Source organism: Tachyglossus aculeatus, chromosome 27 (genome assembly GCF_015852505.1).
Source record: "Tachyglossus aculeatus isolate mTacAcu1 chromosome 27, mTacAcu1.pri, whole genome shotgun sequence".
NCBI lineage: Eukaryota > Metazoa > Chordata > Mammalia > Monotremata > Tachyglossidae > Tachyglossus > Tachyglossus aculeatus.
This window is the reverse complement of record NC_052092.1, coordinates 4840251-4861155: the sequence shown is the minus strand read 5'-3', so window position 1 is coordinate 4861155 and position 20905 is coordinate 4840251. Positions and strand designations below refer to the sequence as shown.

General features: G+C 51.6%; 1 protein-coding gene across 1 annotated transcript in view; it reads right to left on the bottom strand.

The window, feature by feature from the left end:
- Window positions 1-20905, bottom strand: part of PTPN6 (protein tyrosine phosphatase non-receptor type 6) — a 34850-nt gene that overhangs the window by 13793 nt on the left and 152 nt on the right. Inside the window, exons 2-6 of the mRNA XM_038768012.1 lie at window positions 12146-12161; window positions 8830-8952; window positions 5222-5416; window positions 268-457; window positions 67-183 (exon numbers count right to left, since the gene is read on the bottom strand). Coding sequence (XP_038623940.1) covers window positions 67-183; window positions 268-457; window positions 5222-5416; window positions 8830-8952; window positions 12146-12153 — 633 coding nt within the window. The 5' untranslated portion in view covers window positions 12154-12161. The remainder of the gene's footprint in view (window positions 1-66; window positions 184-267; window positions 458-5221; window positions 5417-8829; window positions 8953-12145; window positions 12162-20905) is intronic.

Below are 20905 nucleotides of genomic sequence, written 5' to 3'. Positions count from 1 at the left end.
AACGGGGCACGGGTCAGAGCGGGCCGGAGGGGCCGCCGGGGCCGGAGGGGCCGGGCCCTAACCCACCTGGCGCAGGTAGACGAAGGCGCCCGAGGCCTCCTCGATGGGAGTCCTCTTGAAGTGCTCCACCAGGTCGGTCAGGCTGTCGAAGGTCTCCGAACCGCCCACGGTGTAGCGGCCGCCCTGGGGGCCGGAAGCCCGGGTCACGGATGCTCGCGGGCCCCGCCGCCCGCCAGGAACCCCCCGGTGCCCCCGCCCGGCCCTCACCTCGCACATGACCTTGATGTGGGTGACCTTGAGGGGGGAGCCCGGGCCGGCCTTGGGCTGGTCGCTGAGCACGGACAGCACGAAGTCTCCGGGCTGGCTGAGGCTCTCCCGCACTAGGAACGTCCACGACTCCCCCTTGGCCTGCAGCAGGGCCTCCGCCTGGGCCCCCGACATGTGCCCGTGGTACCATCTGTGGCACGAGAGCACGGGATGGAGGGGGTTGTGGCGCGGGGGAGACCACCCAGACACCCAGAGACACGCGGCCGTGGTGCCATCTGGGGCACGGGGGGCATTGAGGGGGCAGCAGATGCCCAGAGACACGTGGCCGGGGTTTCATCTGGGGCACGGGAGCACGGGGGGGTGCCACGGAGAGGGGCAGCAGACGCCCAGAGACACAGACCAGAGACACGAGGCCACGTGGTAAAATGGGGACTGAGATGGGGAGCTCCACGTGGGACGGGGACCGCGTCCAATCCGCCTTGCTCGTATCCAACCCGGTGCTTAGTACAGTGCCAGGCACATAGGAAGCGAGCATGGCTTGGTGGAAAGAGCCCGGGCTTGGGAGTCAGAGGCCGTGGGTTCTAATGCCGGCTCCGCCACTTATCAGCTGGGTGACTTTGGGCAAGCCACTTCACTTCTCTGGGCCTCAGTGACCTCATCTGTAAAATGGGGACGAAGACTGTGAGCCCCACGTGGGACAACCTGATGACCTGGTATCTAACCCAGCGCTTAGACCGGTGCTTGGCACGTAGTAAGCGCTTAACAAATACCATCATCATTAAATACCATTATTATTACCAGCTGGAGCATGAGAGCACAGGGAGGGGCGGGATGGGGAGGGGGCAGCAGACTCCCAGAGAAACAGAGACCCCCCCAGGCCCCCAGAGACAGAGACACCCAGGCACACAGAGACGACTACCGGAGAATGTGGCTGTGGTATTATCACGAGAAGCGGCGTGGCTCAGTGGAAAGAGCCCAGGCTTGGGAGTCAGAGATCATGGGTTCAAATCCCAGCTCCGCCACCTGTCAGCTGTGTGGCTTTGGGCAAGCCACTTCACTTCTCTGTGCCTCAGTTCCCTCATATGGAAAATGGGGATTAAGACTGTGAGCCCCACGTGGCACAACCTTGATTACCTTGTATCCCCCCAGCGCTTAGAACAGTGCTTGGCACATACTAAGCGCTTAACAGATACCAACATTATTATTTTCGGAAGCACGGGGGCTGCTGGAAGATAGGACACTCCCAGAGACAAAGGGACACCCAAAGACACAGAGAAAGAGATGCCCAGAGACACAGAGAAAAACAGAGACTGAGACACAGAGTCACCAACCAGAGACACGTGGCCATGGTACCCTCTGGGGCACAAGAGTAAAGGGGGACCTGGAGGGTCCAGAGACAGTGCTTGGCACATACTAAGCGCTTAACGTTATTATTTTCGGAAGCACGAGGGCCGCTGGAAGATAGGACACTCCCAGAGACAAAGGGACACCCAAAGACACTGAGAAAGAGATGTCCAGAGACACAGAGAAACAGAGACCGAGACACAGAGTCACCAACCAGAGACACGTGGCCATGGTACCCTCTGGGGCACAAGAGTAAAGGGGAACCTGGAGGGGACAGCAGACACCCCGAGACACAGACACCCAGACTGCAGAGACAGGGAGCCAGAGACAGAAACTAGTAACAGAGTCCCCAGAGATAAGCGACCTAGAGACAGAGACCCAGAGGTGAAACAGAGACCCAGATACAGAGATGATGACCAGATCCAGAGGCCAGAGATGGAGAGGGAGGCCCAAGGGCTAGAGGCAGAGCTCCACAGCCCCGGAGACAAGGTCGAGAGAAATACCAAGACCCAGAAACCTGAGCAAGGCCAAGCGAGGGAGGGAGTTAGAGATACAGAGGTGCAGAGATGAGGCTGAAAGGGAGAAATACCAACACCCAGAGACCCGTGGAAAGGCCAAGAGAGGGTTAGAGATCCAGAGATCAGGCCGAGAGAGAGAGATACCAAGACCCAGAGACCCGTGGCAAGGCCAAGAGAGGGTCAGAGATCCAGAGATCAGGCCGAGAGAGAGAAATACCAACACCCAGAGACCCGTGGCAAGGCCAAGAGAGGGTTAGAGATCCAGAGATCAGGCCGAGAGAGAGAAATACCAACACCCAGAGACCCGTGGCAAGGCCAAGAGAGGGTTAGAGATCCAGAGACCAGGCCGAGAGAGAGAGATACCAAGACCCAGAGACCCGTGGCAAGGCCAAGAGAGGGTTAGAGATCCAGAGACCAGGTCGAGAGAGAGAAATACCAACACCCAGAGGCCCGTGGCAAGGCCAAGAGAGGGTTAGAGATCCAGAGATCAGGCCGAGAGAGAGAAATACCAACACCCAGAGGCCCGTGGCAAGGCCAAGAGAGGGTTAGAGATCCAGAGATCAGGCCGAGAGAGAGAAATACCAAGACCCAGAGACCCGAGAGGGGCAAGGCCAAGAAAGACAGAGAGCGCAGAGGCAGATCCCCAGGCTCAGAGACCCGCGTCAAAGACGACGGCCCAGAGACTCGCATCAAAGAATCACAGAGAATCGCATCTTTTAGACTGTGAGCCCACTGTTGAGTAGGGACTGTCTCTATATGTTGCCAGCTTGTACTTCCCTAGCGCTTAGTACAGTGCTCTGCACGCAGTAAGCGCTCAATAAATACGATTGATGATGATGACGATCAAAGACTCAGAGGCCAAGCCAAGATGGAGATCCAGACACTGGAAGCCAGAGAAAGACCCGGACCGGGGACCGGGGCGAGTTGGGGGATTCGGGGGTCCCTCAGGGGAGAAGCTCTGGGATACGAGAGACAATAGCAGATGGGCCCCCTCCTCAGTCAGGGCCAGAGCCGGGTGAGACGGGTTCCGCCCAGGCCGGGCCAGGCACGGGAAGGGGGCCGGACAGACGGACAGACGAGAAAGCAGAACTGGAACCGTCCCCCCCGGCCCCCCCTTCCCCTCCACCCAGCCCCCCTTCCCGGGAGGAAACGGTTAACCCCGCGCTACCCAGCCCCACAGGAAAACACGTGATGGAAAAAGGTCCCAGAGAGAGTGAGAAGTGAGGTTTCCTCAGCCTGGGGACCGGGCCGGGGGGGGGGTGCTTTTTCCAACCGCAGGAACGGGGGAGCCCAGACCCCCCCACCCCCACACCCTGCTGTCCCCCGCAACCCTGACTCCACCACTGAGCAGAGCCGGTCCGGGCCCTCGGCCTTCCCTGTCGACCTGGACTGGCTCCTTCATCATCATCATCAATCGTATTTATTGAGCGCTTACTGAGTGCAGAGCACTGTACTAAGCGCTTGGGAAGTACCAGTTGGCAACATTGCCCTGGTCTGGTCCTGCCCTGTCCCGCATCTGCCTTCGGACCCTGCCCCTCTATGAAAAGGCCGGAGCCATCCCCCTAACCCGACCGCCCCCACACCACAGGGCCGAGGGTCAGAGTCCCCGCCGGGATGAGGAAGTCTCCATGTAAATACCGGCCTCTGACCAACGTCCAGGCAACCAGCTCGCGAGGGAGCGGTGGTGGGGGGAGAAAAATCAGTAGGAGAGCAGACCAGGGGATGCCAGTGTCCCCCGGGTTGGGAAATGAAGAGGGGGACACAGATTTCCAGGCCGGCCCTTTCCCCTTGGTCTCACTTGACCAAGGGACCCACGGTGACTGGCAGGGGGGAAGGGAGGGGCAGCCGGCTGTAACGGGGAAAAAGACCAAAGTGGGGATTTTTTAGCGTCTTCAATCACAGTCGTACTTATTGAGCACTTGCTGTGTGCAGAGCACTGGACTAAGCGCTTGGGAAGTACAAGTTGGGATGGTTTCCAAGAACCATCACCAGGGAAAGGGAAGGGATGGTGGCCTAACTAAAGCGCAGGAAGGAGAAAAGGCCTGGCCCCAGCCCCGGGGTCCCTTCCTGCCTCAGTTTCTTCGTTCACCCGGGTTTCACCCGAGGAAATCCTGGTTTTTAAGGTTCTGTTAATGATACTGCCTTTGTGGGGTTCAGCCTGTCTATGACACATAGCAGGCCGGAATCCGAGCCCCAGGAGCTGGGGAAGGGAGCGGCAGGAAGTCATCTCCCCCTTCTAGACTGTGAGCCCACTGTCGGGTAGGGTCCGTCTCTCTATGTTGCCAACTTGTACTTCCCAAGCGCTTAGTACAGTGCTCTGCACACAGTCAGCGCTCAATAAATACGATTGAATGAATGAATGTGGAGGGGAAGGCAGGTGAGGGGAGGCCTGGCACTAGGGGTCAGGGGTCAAACCCATTCCCAGCCCAGTCATCATCGCCTCTGCCCTGGGCCCTGACTGGGGGGTCCTCAAGGGCTGGGGCTGGCTCTATCTGCTTCTAAAGGGCCCGGGAGGGTCCCCTGAACCCAACAGACCCCCGGCACAGTGCTCACCACAAAGTAGGCGCCCAACTTAACCCTCTGCTCACACCAGCCCCCCTGTGCTCGGACTTATCGCTGACGGACGGACGGAGAGCCTCGCCGCTCGGGGGAGGAGACCACAGGGGAAGGGGAGATGTCAGGGGGCAATCCTGGGAAAGAAGGGACGGTGACAGTGGGGGACAGAGGGTGGGCGAGTCCAGTGATGGTGAGACCACCCTCCCCACCCCGGCTCTCCGCTCCGGTTTTGGGAAAAGGTCCCGGCCCCCTGACTTTTTCCGAAGGAACGGCTCAGCCGGGGATGGGGATGAGCCCGGGCCCCGGGGGAGCCGGGAGATGGAAGCCCGAGGCCCGGCCTCCCTGCGTGATCTCGGACGTGGCCCCTCGCTTCTCTCGGCCTCGGTTTCCTCATCTGTAAAACGGGGATCCGTCACCCGCCCGCCCTTCCTCTTCGGCCGGCTGGGCCGGGGACCGGCCTGATGGTCCTACACCCGGCCCGGCGCTCAGCAGGCGGCGGGCGCTGAAGCGAGCCGAGGCGGGTGGGCGGCCCTCACCTCTCGCTGGTGGGGTCGGAGCAGTTGAGCGGGTATTTGAGATGGATGATGGTCCCGTCGCGGTCCTGGAGGACGCCCTGCTGCTGCGTGTAGAACTCCACCAGCTCCGTCAGCGTCGCAAATTTCTCCCCCCCATAAAGGTCGTAGAAATCGCCCGAGTTCTGGATCCGGATGTGGGTCACCTGGTCACCCACCCTGCGGGTAAAAGGGCGGCGGGGTGGGCGTGGGCGACGCGTGGCGAGCAGGGGACCGGCGTGGTGGACGTGGGGCCGGCCGGCGTGATGGCCACGGGGCCGGGGTGGTGGTTAGGGGACCGGCGTGGCGGATGCGGGGCTAGTGCGGTGGACACGGGGCCAGTCTGGTGGCCAGGGGACTGGTTGTGGTTAGTACAGGCGCTTAGAACAGTGCTCTGCACACAGTAAGCATTCCTCCAGGAGGCCTTCCCAGGCTGAGCCCCTTCCTTCCTCTCCCCCTCGTCCCCCTCTCCATCCCCCCATCTTACCTCCTTCCCTTCCCCACAGCACCTGCATATATGTATATATAGTTGTACATATTTATTACTCTATTTATTTATTTATTTTACTTGTACATTTCTATCCTATTTATTTTATTTTGTTGGTATGTTTGGTTCTGTTCTCTTGTCTCCCCCTTTTAGACTGTGAGCCCACTGTTGGGTAGGGACTGTCTCTATGTGTTGCCAATTTGTACTTCCCAAGCGCTTAGTACAGTGCTCTGCACAGAGTAAGCACTCAATAAATACGATTGATTGATTGATTGAATAAATACGACAATGAACGAATGGTGGGCATGGGGCTGGAGTGGCGGACACGGAGCCGGCGTGACGGACACCGGCCGGTGTATTAGAAATGGCTATTCTATTCTATGCTATTATTTATAATAAGACTGTGAGCCCACTGTTGGGTAGGGACTGTCTCTATATGTTGCCAATTTGTACTTCCCAAGCGCTTAGTACAGTGCTCTGCACATAGTAAGCGCTCAATAAATACGATTGATGATGATGATGATGATGATAATAATGGCATTTATTAAGCGCTTACTATGTGCAAATCACTGCTCTAAGCGCCAGGGAGGTTACAAGGTGATCAGGTTGTTCCACGGGGTGGGGGCTCACAGTCTTCATCCCCATTTTACAGATGAGGGATTGAATGAATGAATGAATGAATGAGGGAACTGAGGCCCAGAAAAGTGAAGTAATAATAATAACAATAATAATAATAATAATGGCATTTCTTAAGCACTTACTATGTTCGAAGCACTGTTCTAAGTGCCGGGGAGATTATAAGGTGATCAGGTTGTCCCACGGGGGGCTCACAATCTTTTAATACCCATTTTACAGATGAGGGAACTGAGGCCCAGAGAAGTGGCTATTCTATTCTAATTACTATTCTATTTATTTTGTTAATGATTCATTCATTCATTCAGTAGTATTTATTGAGCGCTTACTGTGTGCAGAGCACTGGACTAAGCGCTTGGGAAGTCCAAGTTGGCAACGTATAGAGACGGTCCCTACCCGACAGCGGGCTCAGCAAAACACGTGGGCGGGTGTCAAGTCGTCGGATCAAAGAGAAATAAAGCTGTCTAAATAAATAAAATATAAATAAAGCTAAATGAAGAAATAAAGCTAAATATAGGGGTTGCGGGTGGCGGGCAGACGGGGGACTAACAATAATAGTAATTGTGGTATTTGTTAAGCGCTTACTATGTGCCAGACGTTGTACTAAGTGTGGGGGTAGATACAAGCTAATAATAACTATGGTACTTATTAAGCACTTACTATGTGCCGAGCACTGTACTAAGCGCTGGGGTAGATAAAAGGCAATAATAATGACTAGGGTACTTATTAAGCACTTACTATGTGCCAAGCACTGTACTAAGCTCTGGGGTAGATACACGGTAATAATACTTATTAACTATGGTACTTATTAAGCACTTACTATGTGCCGAGCACTGTACTAAGCGCTGGGGTAGATAAAAGTCAATAATAATGACTAGGGTACTTATTAAGCACTTACTATGTGCCAAGCACTGTACTAAGCTCTGGGGTAGATACACGGTAATAATACTTATTAACTATGGTACTTATTAAGCACTTACTATGTGCCGAGCACTGTACTAAGCGCTGGGGTAGATAAAAGGCAATAATAATGACTAGGGTACTTATTAAGCACTTACTATGTGCCAAGCACTGTACTAAGCGCTGGGGTAGATACAGGTAATAATAATTATTAACTATGGTACTTATTAAGCACTTATTATGTATCAAGCACTGAACTAAGCGCTTAGATAAAAGGCAATAATAATGACTAACTATGGTACTTATTAAGCACTTACTATGTGCCAAGCACTGTTCTAAGCGCTGGGGTAGATAAAAGGCAATAATAACGATTAACTGTGGTACTCATTAAGCACTTATTATGTGCTAAGAACTGTACTAAGCGCTGGGGGAGATAAAAGTAGTTGGGTTGGACACAGTCCCGGTCCCACACAGGACTCACAGTCTTAATCCCCATTTTCCAGACGAGGTCACCGAGGCCCAGAGAAGTGAAGTGACTTTCCCAAGGTCACACAGCCGACGTACGGAGCCGCGTGGCTTAGCAGAAAGGGCCCCGGGCTTGGGAGTCAGAGATCACGGGTTCGAATCCCGGCTCCGCCGCTTGTCAGCTGCGTGACTTCGGGCCAGTCGCTTCACTTCTCTGGGCCTCAGTTACCTCATCCGTAAAAGGGGACTACGACTCTGCGCCTCACGTGGGACAAACTGACTCCCTCGTATCATCATCATCATCATCAATCGTATTTATTGAGCGCTTACTGTGTGCAGAGCACTGTACTAAGCGCTTGGGAAGTCCAAGTTGGCAACATCTAGGGACAGTCCCTACCCAACAGTGGGCTCACAGTCTAAAAGAACAGTGCTTGGCACAGAGGAAGCGCTTAATAAATACCATTATTATCATGATTATGGGGTGGAGCCGGGATGCGCTCTGCACATAGTAAGCGCTCAATAAATACGATTGATGATGATTAGACACCCAGGCCCGGGCTCTCTCCACCAAACCCTGTTGCTGCTGCTTAAACTGACTGCCTTGTATTACCCATTTATTTTTTAGAGAAGCAGCGTGGCGCAGTGGAAAGAGCTCGGGCTTTGGAGTCAGAGGTTGCGGGTTCGAATTCCAGCTCCTCCACGTGTCTGCTGTGTGACCTTGGGCAAGTCACTTCACTTCTCTGCGCCTCAGTTCCCTCATCTGGAAAATGGGGATGAAGACTGTGAGCCCCACGTGGGCCAACCTGATCACCTTGCATCCCCCTCCAGCGCTTAGAACAGTGCTTGGCACATAGTAAGCACTTAACAAATGCCATCATTATTATTATTTTTATTCTGTAGGCCCCTTCCCAAGCGGTCAGTACAGCGCCCGCCGCCGAGGGAGCGTTCCCCGGAGAGCGGAGGCGGGCGGTGAAGCGGTGGGCCGCGTGGCCGGTGACCCCCTGGCTACGGGGCCGGAGGGGAATGGGGCAGGGAGGTGAGACATCGAGGCAGGGGGACCGGACAGGGAAGTGAGGCGGGATTTGGGGGTCCGGGCGGGGTCACCGACCTGACGGACAGGGAGAAGTCGCCCTGGTTCTTGCGGCTCGGACGGGCCAGGAAGCTCCCGTGGACGCCCCGGCCTTTGAGCAGCGTCTCGGCGTCCAGCCCGCTCAGGTCCCGGTGAAACCACCTGCCGGGAAAGACCCCCGACCCTCAGGCCCCACCGGACCCTCCATCCTCACCGTACCTCATTCTCGCCTGTCCCGCCATCGACCCCCGGCCCACGTCATCCCCCGGGCCCGGAATGCCCCCAATCCCTCTGCCCATCTGCCAAGCTCGCTCTCTTCCTCCCTTCAAGGCCCTACTGAGAGCTCACCTCCTCCAGGAGGCCTTCCCACACTCAGCCCCTTCCTTCCTCTCCCCCTTGTCCCCCTCTCCATCCCCCCCATCTTACCTCCTTCCCTTCCCCACAGCACCTGTATATATGTTTGTGCATATTTATTACTCTATTTATTTTACTTGTACATATCTATTCTATTTATTTTATTTTGTTAGTATGTTTGGTTTTGTTCTCTGTCTCCCCCTTTTAGACTGTGAGCCCACTGTTGGGTAGGGACTGTCTCTAGATGTTGCCAACTTGTCCTTCCCAAGCGCTTAGTACAGTGCTCTGCACACAGTAAGCGCTCAATAAATACGATTGATTGTCTGCTGTATGTATTTATTACCCCATTTATTTTATTTGTACATATTTATTCTATTTATTTTATCTTGTTAATATGTTTTGTATATATGTTTGTACATATTTATTACTCTATTTATTTATTTATTTTACTTGTACATATCTATTCTATTTATTTTATTTTGTTAGCGTGTTTGGTTTTGTTCTCTGTCTCCCCCTTTTAGGCTGTGAGCCCACTGTCGGGTAGGGACTGTCTCTATATGTTGCCAATTTGTCCTTCCCAAGTGCTTAGTCCAGTGCTCGGCACATAGTAAGCGCTCAATAAATACGATTGATGATGATGATGATGGTTTATTGAGCGCTTACTGTGTGCAGAGCACTGGACTAAGCGCTTGGGAAGTCCAAGTCGGCAACACATAGAGGCCCCCGACCCTCAGGCCCCGCCGGACCTTCCGTCCTCCCCAGCCTTCGACCCTCGTCCCCCTCCGGCTCCTGACCGGTCCCCGTCCCTGCCCCTTTGGCCATCCTGGGCCCTGCCCCTGGAGAAGCAGTACTAATCAATCAATCAATCGTATTTATTGAGCGCTTACTGTGTGCAGAGCATTGTACTAAGCGCTTGGGAAGTACAAGTCGGCAACACATAGAGACAGTCCCTACCCAACAGCGGGCTCACAGTCTAGAAGGGGGACTAGTACTAGTGGAAGTAGCCGTAGAGGGGTGGTATTTATAATAATTATAATAATAATAATAATAATGGCATTTATTAAGCGCTTACTATGTGCAAAGCACTGTTCTAAGCGCTGAATTCATTCAATTCATTCATTCAATCATATTTATTGAGCGCTTACTGTGTGCAGAGCACTGGACTGAGCGCTTGGGAAGATTTATTAAGTTCTCCCTGGGTGAAGACCCCTGACCGTACTATTCCCTGACCTCGGCTCCCTACCCGCCGCCCCGTCCCTGCCCTTAAGTGTACTAAGCGCTTAGTCCAGCGCTCTGCGCACAGTAAGTGCTCAATCAATACGACTGAATGAATGAATGGCTCCTCACCCCGGCCCCAGGGAGGTAATAATAATAATAATAATAATGGCATTTATTAAGCGCTTACTATGTGCAAAGGCACTGTTCTAAGCGCTGGGGAGGTTACACGGTGATCAGGTTGTCCCACGTGGGGCTCACAGTCTCAATCCCCATTTTACAGATGAGGTCACTGAGGCACAGAGAAGTGACTTGCCCAAAGTCACACAGCTGACAGTTGGCGGAGCCGGGCTTTGAACCCATGACCTCTGACTCCAAAGGCTGTATTCATTCATTCAATCGGATTTATTGAGCGCTTACTGTGTGCAGAGCACTGCCCTAAGCGCTTGGGAAGTCCAAGTTGGCAGCACATAGCGACGGCCCCTACCCAACAGCGGGCTCACGGTCTAGAAGTAATAATAATAATAATGATGGCATTTGTTAAGCGCTTACTATGTGCTGGGCACTGTACTAAGCGCTGGGGTGAATACAGGCAAATCAGGTTGGACACAGTCCCTGTCCCTCATAATAGTAATAATAATGATGGCATTTGTTAAGCGCTTACTATGTGCTGGGCACTGTACTAAGCGCTGGGGTGGATACAGGCAAATCAGGTTGGACACAGTCCCTGTCCCTCATAATAGTAATAATAATGATGGCATTTGTTAAGCACTTACTATGTGCCGGGCACTGTACTAAGCGCTGGGGTGGATACAGGCAAATCAGGTTGGACACAGTCCCTGTCCCTCATATAACAGTAATAATAACGACGGCATTTGTTAAGCGTTTACTATGGGCCGGGCACTGTACTAAGCGCTGGGGTGGATACAGGCAAATCAGGTTGGACACAGTCCCTGTCCCTCATATAACAGTAATAATAACGACGGCATTTGTTAAGCGTTTACTATGGGCCGGGCACTGTACTAAGCGCTGGGGTGGAAGTAGTAAGAGAAGGAATAGTCGTGGTGTTTATTAAGTTGTTACTGGGTGTAGATCGCCGGGCGGCCCCCTGCCCCGTCTCTCTGAATCTCCACTTGGCCTCTCCTACCTGCCTCCTGTCCCTGTCCTCGTTGAGGTAGCGATAATGGTAGTGTTTATTATCATCAATCATATTTATTGAGCGCTTACTCTGTGCAGAGCACTGTACTAAGCGCTTGGGTGGAAGTAGTAAGAGAAGGAATAGTCGTGGTGTTTATTAAGTTGTTACTGGGTGTAGATCGTCGGGCAGTCCCGTGCCCCGTCTCTCTGAATCTCCACTTGGCCTCTCCTACCTGCCTCCTGTCCCTGTCCTCGTTGAGGTAGCGATAATGGTAGTGTTTATTATCATCAATCATATTTATTGAGCGCTTACTCTGTGCAGAGCACTGGACTACGCGCTTGGGAAGTACAAATTGGCAACGTATAGAGACAGTCCCTACCCAACAGTGGGCTCACAGTCTAAAAGGCTGTTTATTAAGTTCCTCCTGCGTACAGGCCGCCCACTGTAGGAGTCCCTGCCCTGGGCTCTCTGCCCCTACCCAATTTGTACTTCCCAAGCGCTTCGTCCAGTGCTCTGCACATAGTAAGCGCTCAATAAATATGATTGATGATGATGATGATGCCTCCTAACGCCGCCCTGGGGTCCCTGCCCTGTCCCCCCCCCGGCCCTCCATCCCCCGGCCCCAACTCCGGCCCCCCACCCCCTTACCTGACCATCTTGGGGCCTGTGCCCGCGGGGCCGGAGGAGGCGGTGGGCAGCGGGTGGCACCCAAGGGAGAAGGCAGGTCACTCGGATGGCGGCCCAGAGGCGCCGGCCCCGCCGACCGTCCGGGCCTGGGGATCCCCGCCGGGCCCGCTCCCGGGGGCAGACCAGCAGGCGGGCGAACTGGGCGAACTGGGCGAGCTGGGCAAGCTGGGCAAGGGGCGGGGACAGGAAGGGGCGCGGCCCAACCCCCCCACCCGGGGACTTCACTTCTGCTTCTCGTTTTGGAGAGAAGTGGCGGGCGGCGGGCGGGGGGAGGAGGGGATGCTGAGGCAGGGAGCTCATCTCACACGCCTGTGACCTCACACGCCTGCACGCGGGCCACACACATACCCGCCCACAGGCACACGGGCACGCAGGCCTGAGGACTGACACACGGCCAACGTGGGCACACCTGAATAATAGCAAGAACGACATCCGCGGGGTGCCGACTGCGCGTCAATCACTGTACTAAGCACCGAGCGGGTTGGACACGGTCCCTGTCCCGCGCGGGGCTCGCGGTCTTCATCCCCACTCTACGGATGAGGGAGCTGAGGCCCAGAGAAGTGAATCAATCAATCAATCATATTTAGAGAGCGCTTACTGTGTGCAGGGCACTGTACTAAGCGCTGGGGAAGTACAAGTTGGCAACATAGAGAGACGGGCCCTACCCAACAGCGGGCTCACAGTCTAGAAAGCGTGAAGTCGCTCGCCCGAGGTCGCACAGCCGACAAGGGGTGGAGGCGGAACGAGAACCCGGGTCCTTCTGACTCCCAGGGCCGGCCTCGGTGGAAAGAGCCCGGGTTTGGGATTCAGAGGTCGTGGGTTCTAATCCCGGTGCTGCCACTTGTCAGCTGTGTGACTTTGGGCAAGTTGCTTCACTTCTCTGGGCCTGTTACCTCGTCTGTAAAATGGGATAAAGACTGCGAGCCCCATGTGGGGCAACCTGATTACCTCGTATCATCATCATCATCATCAATCGTATTTATTGAGCGCTTACTGTGTGCAGAGCACTGGACTAAGCGCTTGGGAAGTACAAGTTGGCAACATTAGAGACGGTCCCTACCCAACAGTGGGCTCACAGTCTAAAAGGGGGAGACAGAGAACAAAACCAAACATGCTAACAAAATAAAATAAATAGAATAGATATGTACAAGTAAAATAAATAAATAAATAAATAGAGTAAAAAATATGTACAAACATATGTACATATATACAGGTGCTGTGGGGAAGGGAAGGAGGTAAGATGGGGGGCATGGAGAGGGGGATGAGGGGGAGAGGAAGGAAGGGGCTCAGTCTGGGAAGGCCTCCTGGAGGAGGTGAGCTCTCAGTAGGGCCTTGAAGGGAGGAAGAGAAACAGAGACAGAGAGAGAGACAAATAGGCAGAGACAGAAAGAGAAACAGAGACAAACAGGGAAACAGCAGCGTGGCTCAATGAAAAGAGCATGGGCTTTGGAGTCAGAGGTCATGGGTTCAAATCCCAGCTCTGCCACTTGTCAGCTGTGTGACTTTGGGCAAGTCACTTCACTTCTCTGGGCCTCATTTGCCTCATCTGTAAACTGGTGAGCCCCGCGTGGGACAACCTGATCACCCTGTAACTTCCCCAGCGCTTAGAACAGTGCTTTGCACATAGTAAGCGCTTAATAAATGCCATTAAAAAAAACAGAGACAGAGAAACAGAGAGAGAGAGGCTGCAGAGCACTGTACTAAGCGCTTGGGAAGTACAAGTTGGCAACATATAGAGACGGTCCCTGCCCAACAACGGGCTCACAGAGCAAGCCCTTAATCAATCAATCAATCAATCATATTTTTTGAGTGCTTACTGTGTGCAGAGCACTGTACTAAGCGCTTGGGAAGTACAAGTTGGCAGCATATAGAGACAGTCCCTACCCAACAGTGGGCTCACAGTCTAAAAGGGGGAGACAGAGAACAAAACCAAACATACTAACAAAATAAAATAAATAGAATAGATATGTACAAGTAAAATAAATAAATAGAGTAACAAATATGTACAAACATATATACATATATATAGGTGCTGTGGGGAAGAGAAGGAGGTAAGATGGGGGGGATGCAGAGGGGGACTGGGGGAGAGGAAGGAAGGGGCTCAGTCTGGGAAGGCCTCCTGGAGGAGGTGAGCTTAGTAATAATAATAATAATAATGATGGCATTTATTAAGCGCTTACTGTGTGCAAAGCACTGTTCTAAGTGCAGGGGAGGTTACAAGGTGATCAGGTCATCCCAGGGGGGCTCACAGTCTTCATCCCCATTTTACAGATGAGGTAACTGAGGCACAGAGAAGTGAAGTGACTTGCCCAAAGTGGCCAAAGTGAGCAAATGTTGGTATTTGTTATGCGCTTACTATGTGCCAAGCACTGTTCTAAGCACTGGGGTAGATACAAGGTGATCAGGCTGTCCCACGTGGGGCTCAGTCTTCATCCCCATTTTACAGATGAGGGAACTGAGGCCCAGAGAAGCGAAGTGACTTGCCCAAAGTCACACAGCTGACAAGTGGTGGAGCAGGGATTTGAACCCATGACCTCTGACTCCAAAGCCCGGGCTCTTTCCACTGAGCCACGCTGCCTCTCTACTGTCCTCTTCTCTCCCTCCCTTCTGTGCTGCCTAACATCCGCCTCCCCCCAGTCTCTGAACTCACTGTGGACAGGGGACGTGTGCTTGGCACATAGTAAGCGCTTAACAAAACACCATTATAATAAAATTATTATTATATATAATTATCTAATTATTATTAGAGAAGCAGCGTAGCTCAGTGGAAAGAGCACGGCCTTGGGAGTCAGAGGTCGTGGGTTCTAATCCCGCCTCCCCCACATGCCTGCTGTGTGACTCTGGGCAAGTCACCCAGAGCTTAGACAGTGCTTTGCACATAGTAAGCGCTTAACAAATCCCATCATTATTATTACTTAACTTCTCTGAGCCTCAGTTCCCTCATCTGTAAAATGGGATTAAGACCGTGAGCCCCACGTGGGACAACGTGATCACCTCGTATCCTCCCCAGCGCTTAGAACAGTGCTTTGCACATAGAAAGCGCTTAACAAATCCCATCATTATTATTACTTAACTTCTCTGAGCCTCAGTGCCCTCATCTGTAAAATGGGGATTAAGACCGTGAGCCCCACGTGGGACAACGTGATCACCTCGTATCCTCCCCAGCGCTTAGAACAGTGCTTTGCACATCGTAAGCGCTTAACAAGTGCCATCATTAATTAATTAATTACCTAGGCTCAGTACAGTGCTCTTTCCACATTCATTCATTCATTCATTCTATCGTATTTATTGAGCACTTACTGTGTGCAGAGCACTGTACTAAGCGCTCGGGAAGGACAATTCAGCAACAAAGAGAGACCCTCCCTGCCCACAGCGGGCTCACAGTCTAGAAGGGGGGAGACAGACAGCAAAACATGTAACAGGCATCATTCATTCATTTAATCGTATTTATTGAGCGCTTACTGTGTGCAGAGCACTGTACTAAGCGCTTGGGAAGGACAATTCAGCAACAAAGAGAGACCCTCCCTGCCCACAGCGGGGTCACAGTCTAGAATTGGGGAGACAGACAGCAAAACATGTAACAGGCATCATTCATTCATTCATTCGTATTTATTGAGCACTTACTGTACGCAGAGCACTGTACTAAGCGTTTGGGAAGGACAATTCAGCAACAAAGAGAGACCCTCCCTGCCCACAGCGGGCTCACAGTCTACAAGGGGGGAGACAGACAGCAAAACAGGCATTAGAGAAGCAGCGTGGCTCAGTGGAAAGAGCCCGGACTTTGGAGTCAGAGGTCATGGGTTCGAATCCCAGCTCCACCACGTGTCTGCTGTGTGACCTTGGGCAAGTCACTTTACTTCTCTGAGCCTCAGTTCCCTCATCTGTAAAATGGGAATGAAAGCTGTGAGCCCCACGTGGGACAACCTGATCACCTTGTATCCCCCCCACCCACCCAGCACTTTGAACAGTGCTTTGCACATAGTAAGCACTTAACAAATGCCATCTTTAAATGCAATCATGGCCCAATTTCGCCCCGGGGAAACCCCCACCCCCCAGGGATGGGCTAGGGGCTTCTCCATCTCCATTTCCATCTGGACCCACAGCCTAAGAATAATAATTATTATTATTATGGTATTTGTTAAGCACTTACTATGCGCCAAGCACTGTTCTAAGCGCTGAATGGAGGCCCCCCCCCAGCCTCCTGGGGGTCCCAGCCAGGGCCAGGGTGGCTCAAATAATAATAGTAATAATAATTATGGTATTTCTTAAGCGCTTACTACGTGCAAAGCACTGTTCTAAGCGCTGGGGAGGTTACAAGGTGATCAGGCTGTCCCATGGGGGGCTCACAGTTTTTAATCCCCATTTTACAGATGAGGGAACTGAGGCCCAGAGAAGTGAAGCGACTTGCCCACAGTCACACAGCTGACAATTGGCAGAGCAGGATTTGAACCCATGACCTCTGACTCCAAAGCCCGGGCTCTTTCCACTGAGCCACGCTGCTCTCTCTCAGTTATTTTTAAGCCTGTCTCCCCCTCCTGCGCTCAATAAATACGATTGATTGATTGATTGATTAAGCGCCGGGGTAGAGACAAGATAATCAGGTTGGGCACAATCCCCGTCCCCCATGGGGCTCGAAGGCTTCATCCCCATTTTACAGAGGAGGGAACTGAGCACTGAGGAAGCGTTCAGTAAACTGTGGCAACAGCCCCGGCCTGGGAGTTGGAGGATGTGGGTTCTAGTCCCGGCTTCACCACTTGTCTGTACATATGTTTGTACATATTTGTACACATTTGTACATATTTATTACTCTATTTATTTATTTATTTTACTTGTACATATCTATTCTATTTATTTTATTTTGTTAGCATGTTTGGTTTTGTTCTCTGTCTTCCCCTTTTAGACTGTGAGCCCGCTGTTGGGTAGGGACTGTCTCTAGATGTTGCCAACTTGTCCTTCTCAAGCGCTTAGTACAGTGCTCTGCACACAGTAAGCGCTCAATAAATACGATTGATTGTCTGCTGTACGTATTTATTACTCTATTTTATTTGTACATATTTATTCTATTTATTTTATCTCGTTAATATGTACTGTTTTGTTCTCTGTCTCCCCCTTCTAGACTGTGAGCCCACTGTTGGGTAGGAATCGTCTCTATACGTTGCCAACTTGTACTTCAATCAATCAATCAATCAATCGTATTTATTGAGCGCTTACTGTGTGCAGAGCACTGTACTAAGCGCTTGGGGAGTACAAGTTGGCAACATCTAGAGACAGTCCCTACCCAACAGTGGGCTCACAGTCTAAAAGGGGGAGACAGAAAACAAAACCAAACACACTAACAAAATAAAATAAATACAATAGATTTGTAAGAGTAAAAGAGTGAAGCTTCTTCCGACGAGGCCCAAGCGCTTAGTACAGGGCTCTGCACACAGTAAGCGCTCACTAAATACGATGGAATGAATGAATGAAGAATGCTGTGTGACCTTGGGCAAGCCACTTCGCTTCTCTGCCTTTCAGTTCCCTCCTCTGTAAAATGGGGATGAAGCCTGCGAGCCCCGTGGGGGACGGGGATTGTGTCCAACCCGATTATCTTGTCTCTACCCCAGCGATTAATCAATCAATCAATCAATCAATCGTATTTATTGAGCGCTTACTGTGTGCAGAGCACTGTACTAAGCGCTTGGGAAGTCCAAGTTGGCAACATATAGAGACGGTCCCTACCCAACAGTGGGCTCACAGTCTAAAAGGGGGAGACAGAGAACAAAACCAAACATACTAACAAAATAAAAGAAATAGAATAGATATGTACAAGTTAAATAAATAAATAGAGTAATAAATATGTACAAACATATATACATATATACAGGTGCTGTGGGGAAGGGAAGGAGGTAAGATGGCGGGATGGAGAGGGGGACAAGGGGGAGAGGCACATAGTAAGAGCTTAACAAATACTATTATTATCATTATCATCATTATATTGCTCTAGGGTACTTTCCCAAACAGAACAGTGCTCTACACATAGTAACTGCTCAATAAACACGATTGATTTATTGACAATAAATCCCACCGACTGGTGGACCCCAGGCTACCGATATGGCAAGCAGGGACACAGACACACACAGCCGCTCATTCGTTCACTCGTATTTATTATAATGATGGCATTTATTAAGCGCTTACTATGTGCAAAGCGCTGTTCTAAGCGCTGGGGAGATTACAAGGTGATCAGGTTGTCCCACGGTGGGGGGCTCACAGTCTTCATCGCCATTTTTACGGATGAGGTAACTGAGGCCCGGAGAAGTGAAGTGACTTGCCCAAAGTCACACGGCTGATAATTGGCAGACCCGGAATTTGAACCCATGACCTCTGACACCAAAACCCGGGCTCTTTCCACTGACCCACGCTGCTTCTCAGAGAAGCGGCGTATTTATTGAGCGCTTACTGTGTGCAAAGCACTATGCTTGGGAGAGGCCAATATGGGGTAGATGGTGGCTCAGCGGAAAGAGCCCGGGCTTTGGAGTCGGAGGTCACGGGTTCAAATCCCGGCTCCGCCGCTTGTCAGCTGGGTGACTTTGGGCCAGGCACTTCACTTCTCTGGGCCTCAGTTACCCCATCTGGAAAATGGGGATTAAGATTGTGAGCCCCGCATGGGACAAGCTGATCACCTTGTATCCTCCCCAGCGCTTAGAACAGTGCTTTGCACGTAGTAAGCGCTTAACAAATACCAAAATTATTATTATTATTATCAACAGTCACGTTCCGACTCACAAGCTCACAGTCTAGGGGGGCCTAACCCTAATCAATCAATCGTATTTATTGAGCGCTTACTGTGTGCAGAGCACTGTGCTAATCCTGCTCCAGACCTCCTGTGGTCCCCCTCCTCTCTCTGCCACCCACCCTCAAGGGACACAGTCCCCCTGTCCGGTCGAAGCCCCCTCCTCACACCCGGAGAGATGATGGACGGGGGGCTCACACCCCACAGTACACACATATCCAGGGAACGGGACTCTGCCCTAGCTTCCCCTCCCAAGGGCCTAGTACAGTGTTGTGCACACAGTAAGGGTTCAATAACTCTAATAATAATAATGGCATTTATTAAGCGCTTACTACGAGCAAAAAGCACTGTTCTAAGCGCTGGGGAGGTTACAAGGTGCCACCGTTGGGTAGGGACCGTCTCTATATGTTGCCAACTTGTACTTCCCAAGCACTTAGTACAGAGCTCTGCACACAGTAAGCGCTCAATAAATACGATTGAATGAATGAATGAATGAGGTTGTCCCCCGTGAGGCTCACAGTCTTCACCCCCATTTTCCAGATGAGGTCACTGAGGCCCAGAGAAGTGAAGTGATTGGCCCAAAGTCACCCAGCTGGCAATTGGCAGAGCCGGGATTCGAACCCATGACCCCTGAATCCAAAGCCCGGGCTCTTTCCACTGAGACACGCTGAGGATTTATCTATTTATTTTACTTGTACATATTTATTCTGTTTATTTTGTTAATGTTGTTTTGTTGTCCGTCTCCCCCTTCTAGACTGTGAGCCCGCTGTTGGGTAGCAACCGTCTCTAGATGTTGCCGACTTGGACTTCCCAAGCGCTTAGTACAGTGCTCTGCACACAGTAAGTGCTCAATTTATTACTCTATTGATTTATTTTACTTGTACATATTTATTCTATTTATTTTATGTTGTTAATGTTTTGTTTTGTTGTCTGTCTCCCCCTTCTAGACTGTGAGCCCGCTTTTGGGTAGGGACCGTCTCTAGATGTTGCCGACTTGGACTTCCCAAGCGCTTAGTCCAGTGCTCTGCACACAGTAAGTGCTCAATTTATTACTCTATTTATTTTACTTGTACATATTTATTCTATTTATTTAATTTTGTTAATGTTGTTTTGTTGTCCGTCTCCCCCTTCTAGACTGTGAGCCCGCTGTCGGGTAGGGACCGTCTCTAGATGTTGCCGACTTGGACTTTCCAAGCGCTTAGTCCAGTGCTCTGCACACAGTAAGTGCTCAATTTATTACTCTATTGATTTATTTTACTTGTACATATTTATTTTATTTTGTTAATGTGTTTTGTTTTGTTGTCTGTCTCCCCCTTCTAGATTGGGAGCCCACTGTCGGGTAGGGACCGTCTCTAGATGTTGCCAACTTGGACTTCCCAAGCGCTTAATCCAGTGCTCTGCACACAGTAATCGCTCAATAAAGACGATGGACTGCATTTTTATTTTCTTAATATGCTTTGTTTTGTTGTCTGTCTCCCCCTTCTAGACTGGGAGCCCTCAGTCGGGTAGGGACCGTCTCCAGATGTTGCCAACTTGGACTTCCCAAGCGCTTAATCCAGTGCTCTGCACACAGTCAGTGCTCAATAAAGATGAATGCATTTTTATTTTCTTAATGTTTTGTTGTCTGTCTTCCCCCTTCTAGGCTGGGAGCCCGCTGTCGGGTAGGGACCATCTCTAGATGTTGCCAACTTGGATTTCCCAAGCGCTTAATCCAGTGCTCTGCCCACAGTACACGCCCAATAAATACGATTGATTGATTGATCAAATACTATCAAATATATATCATCAAATATATATACTATCAAATACCCACACGCCCAGACACCCAAACACAAACCCCCCCGAGACACAACCACACACATCAACAATAAATGCACCTAGACAAACACCCCCCCAGCATCTGGGCCAGAAGTGGGGCGGTGGGCCCAGTCCTTCCCGGGTGGGAGCAGGGA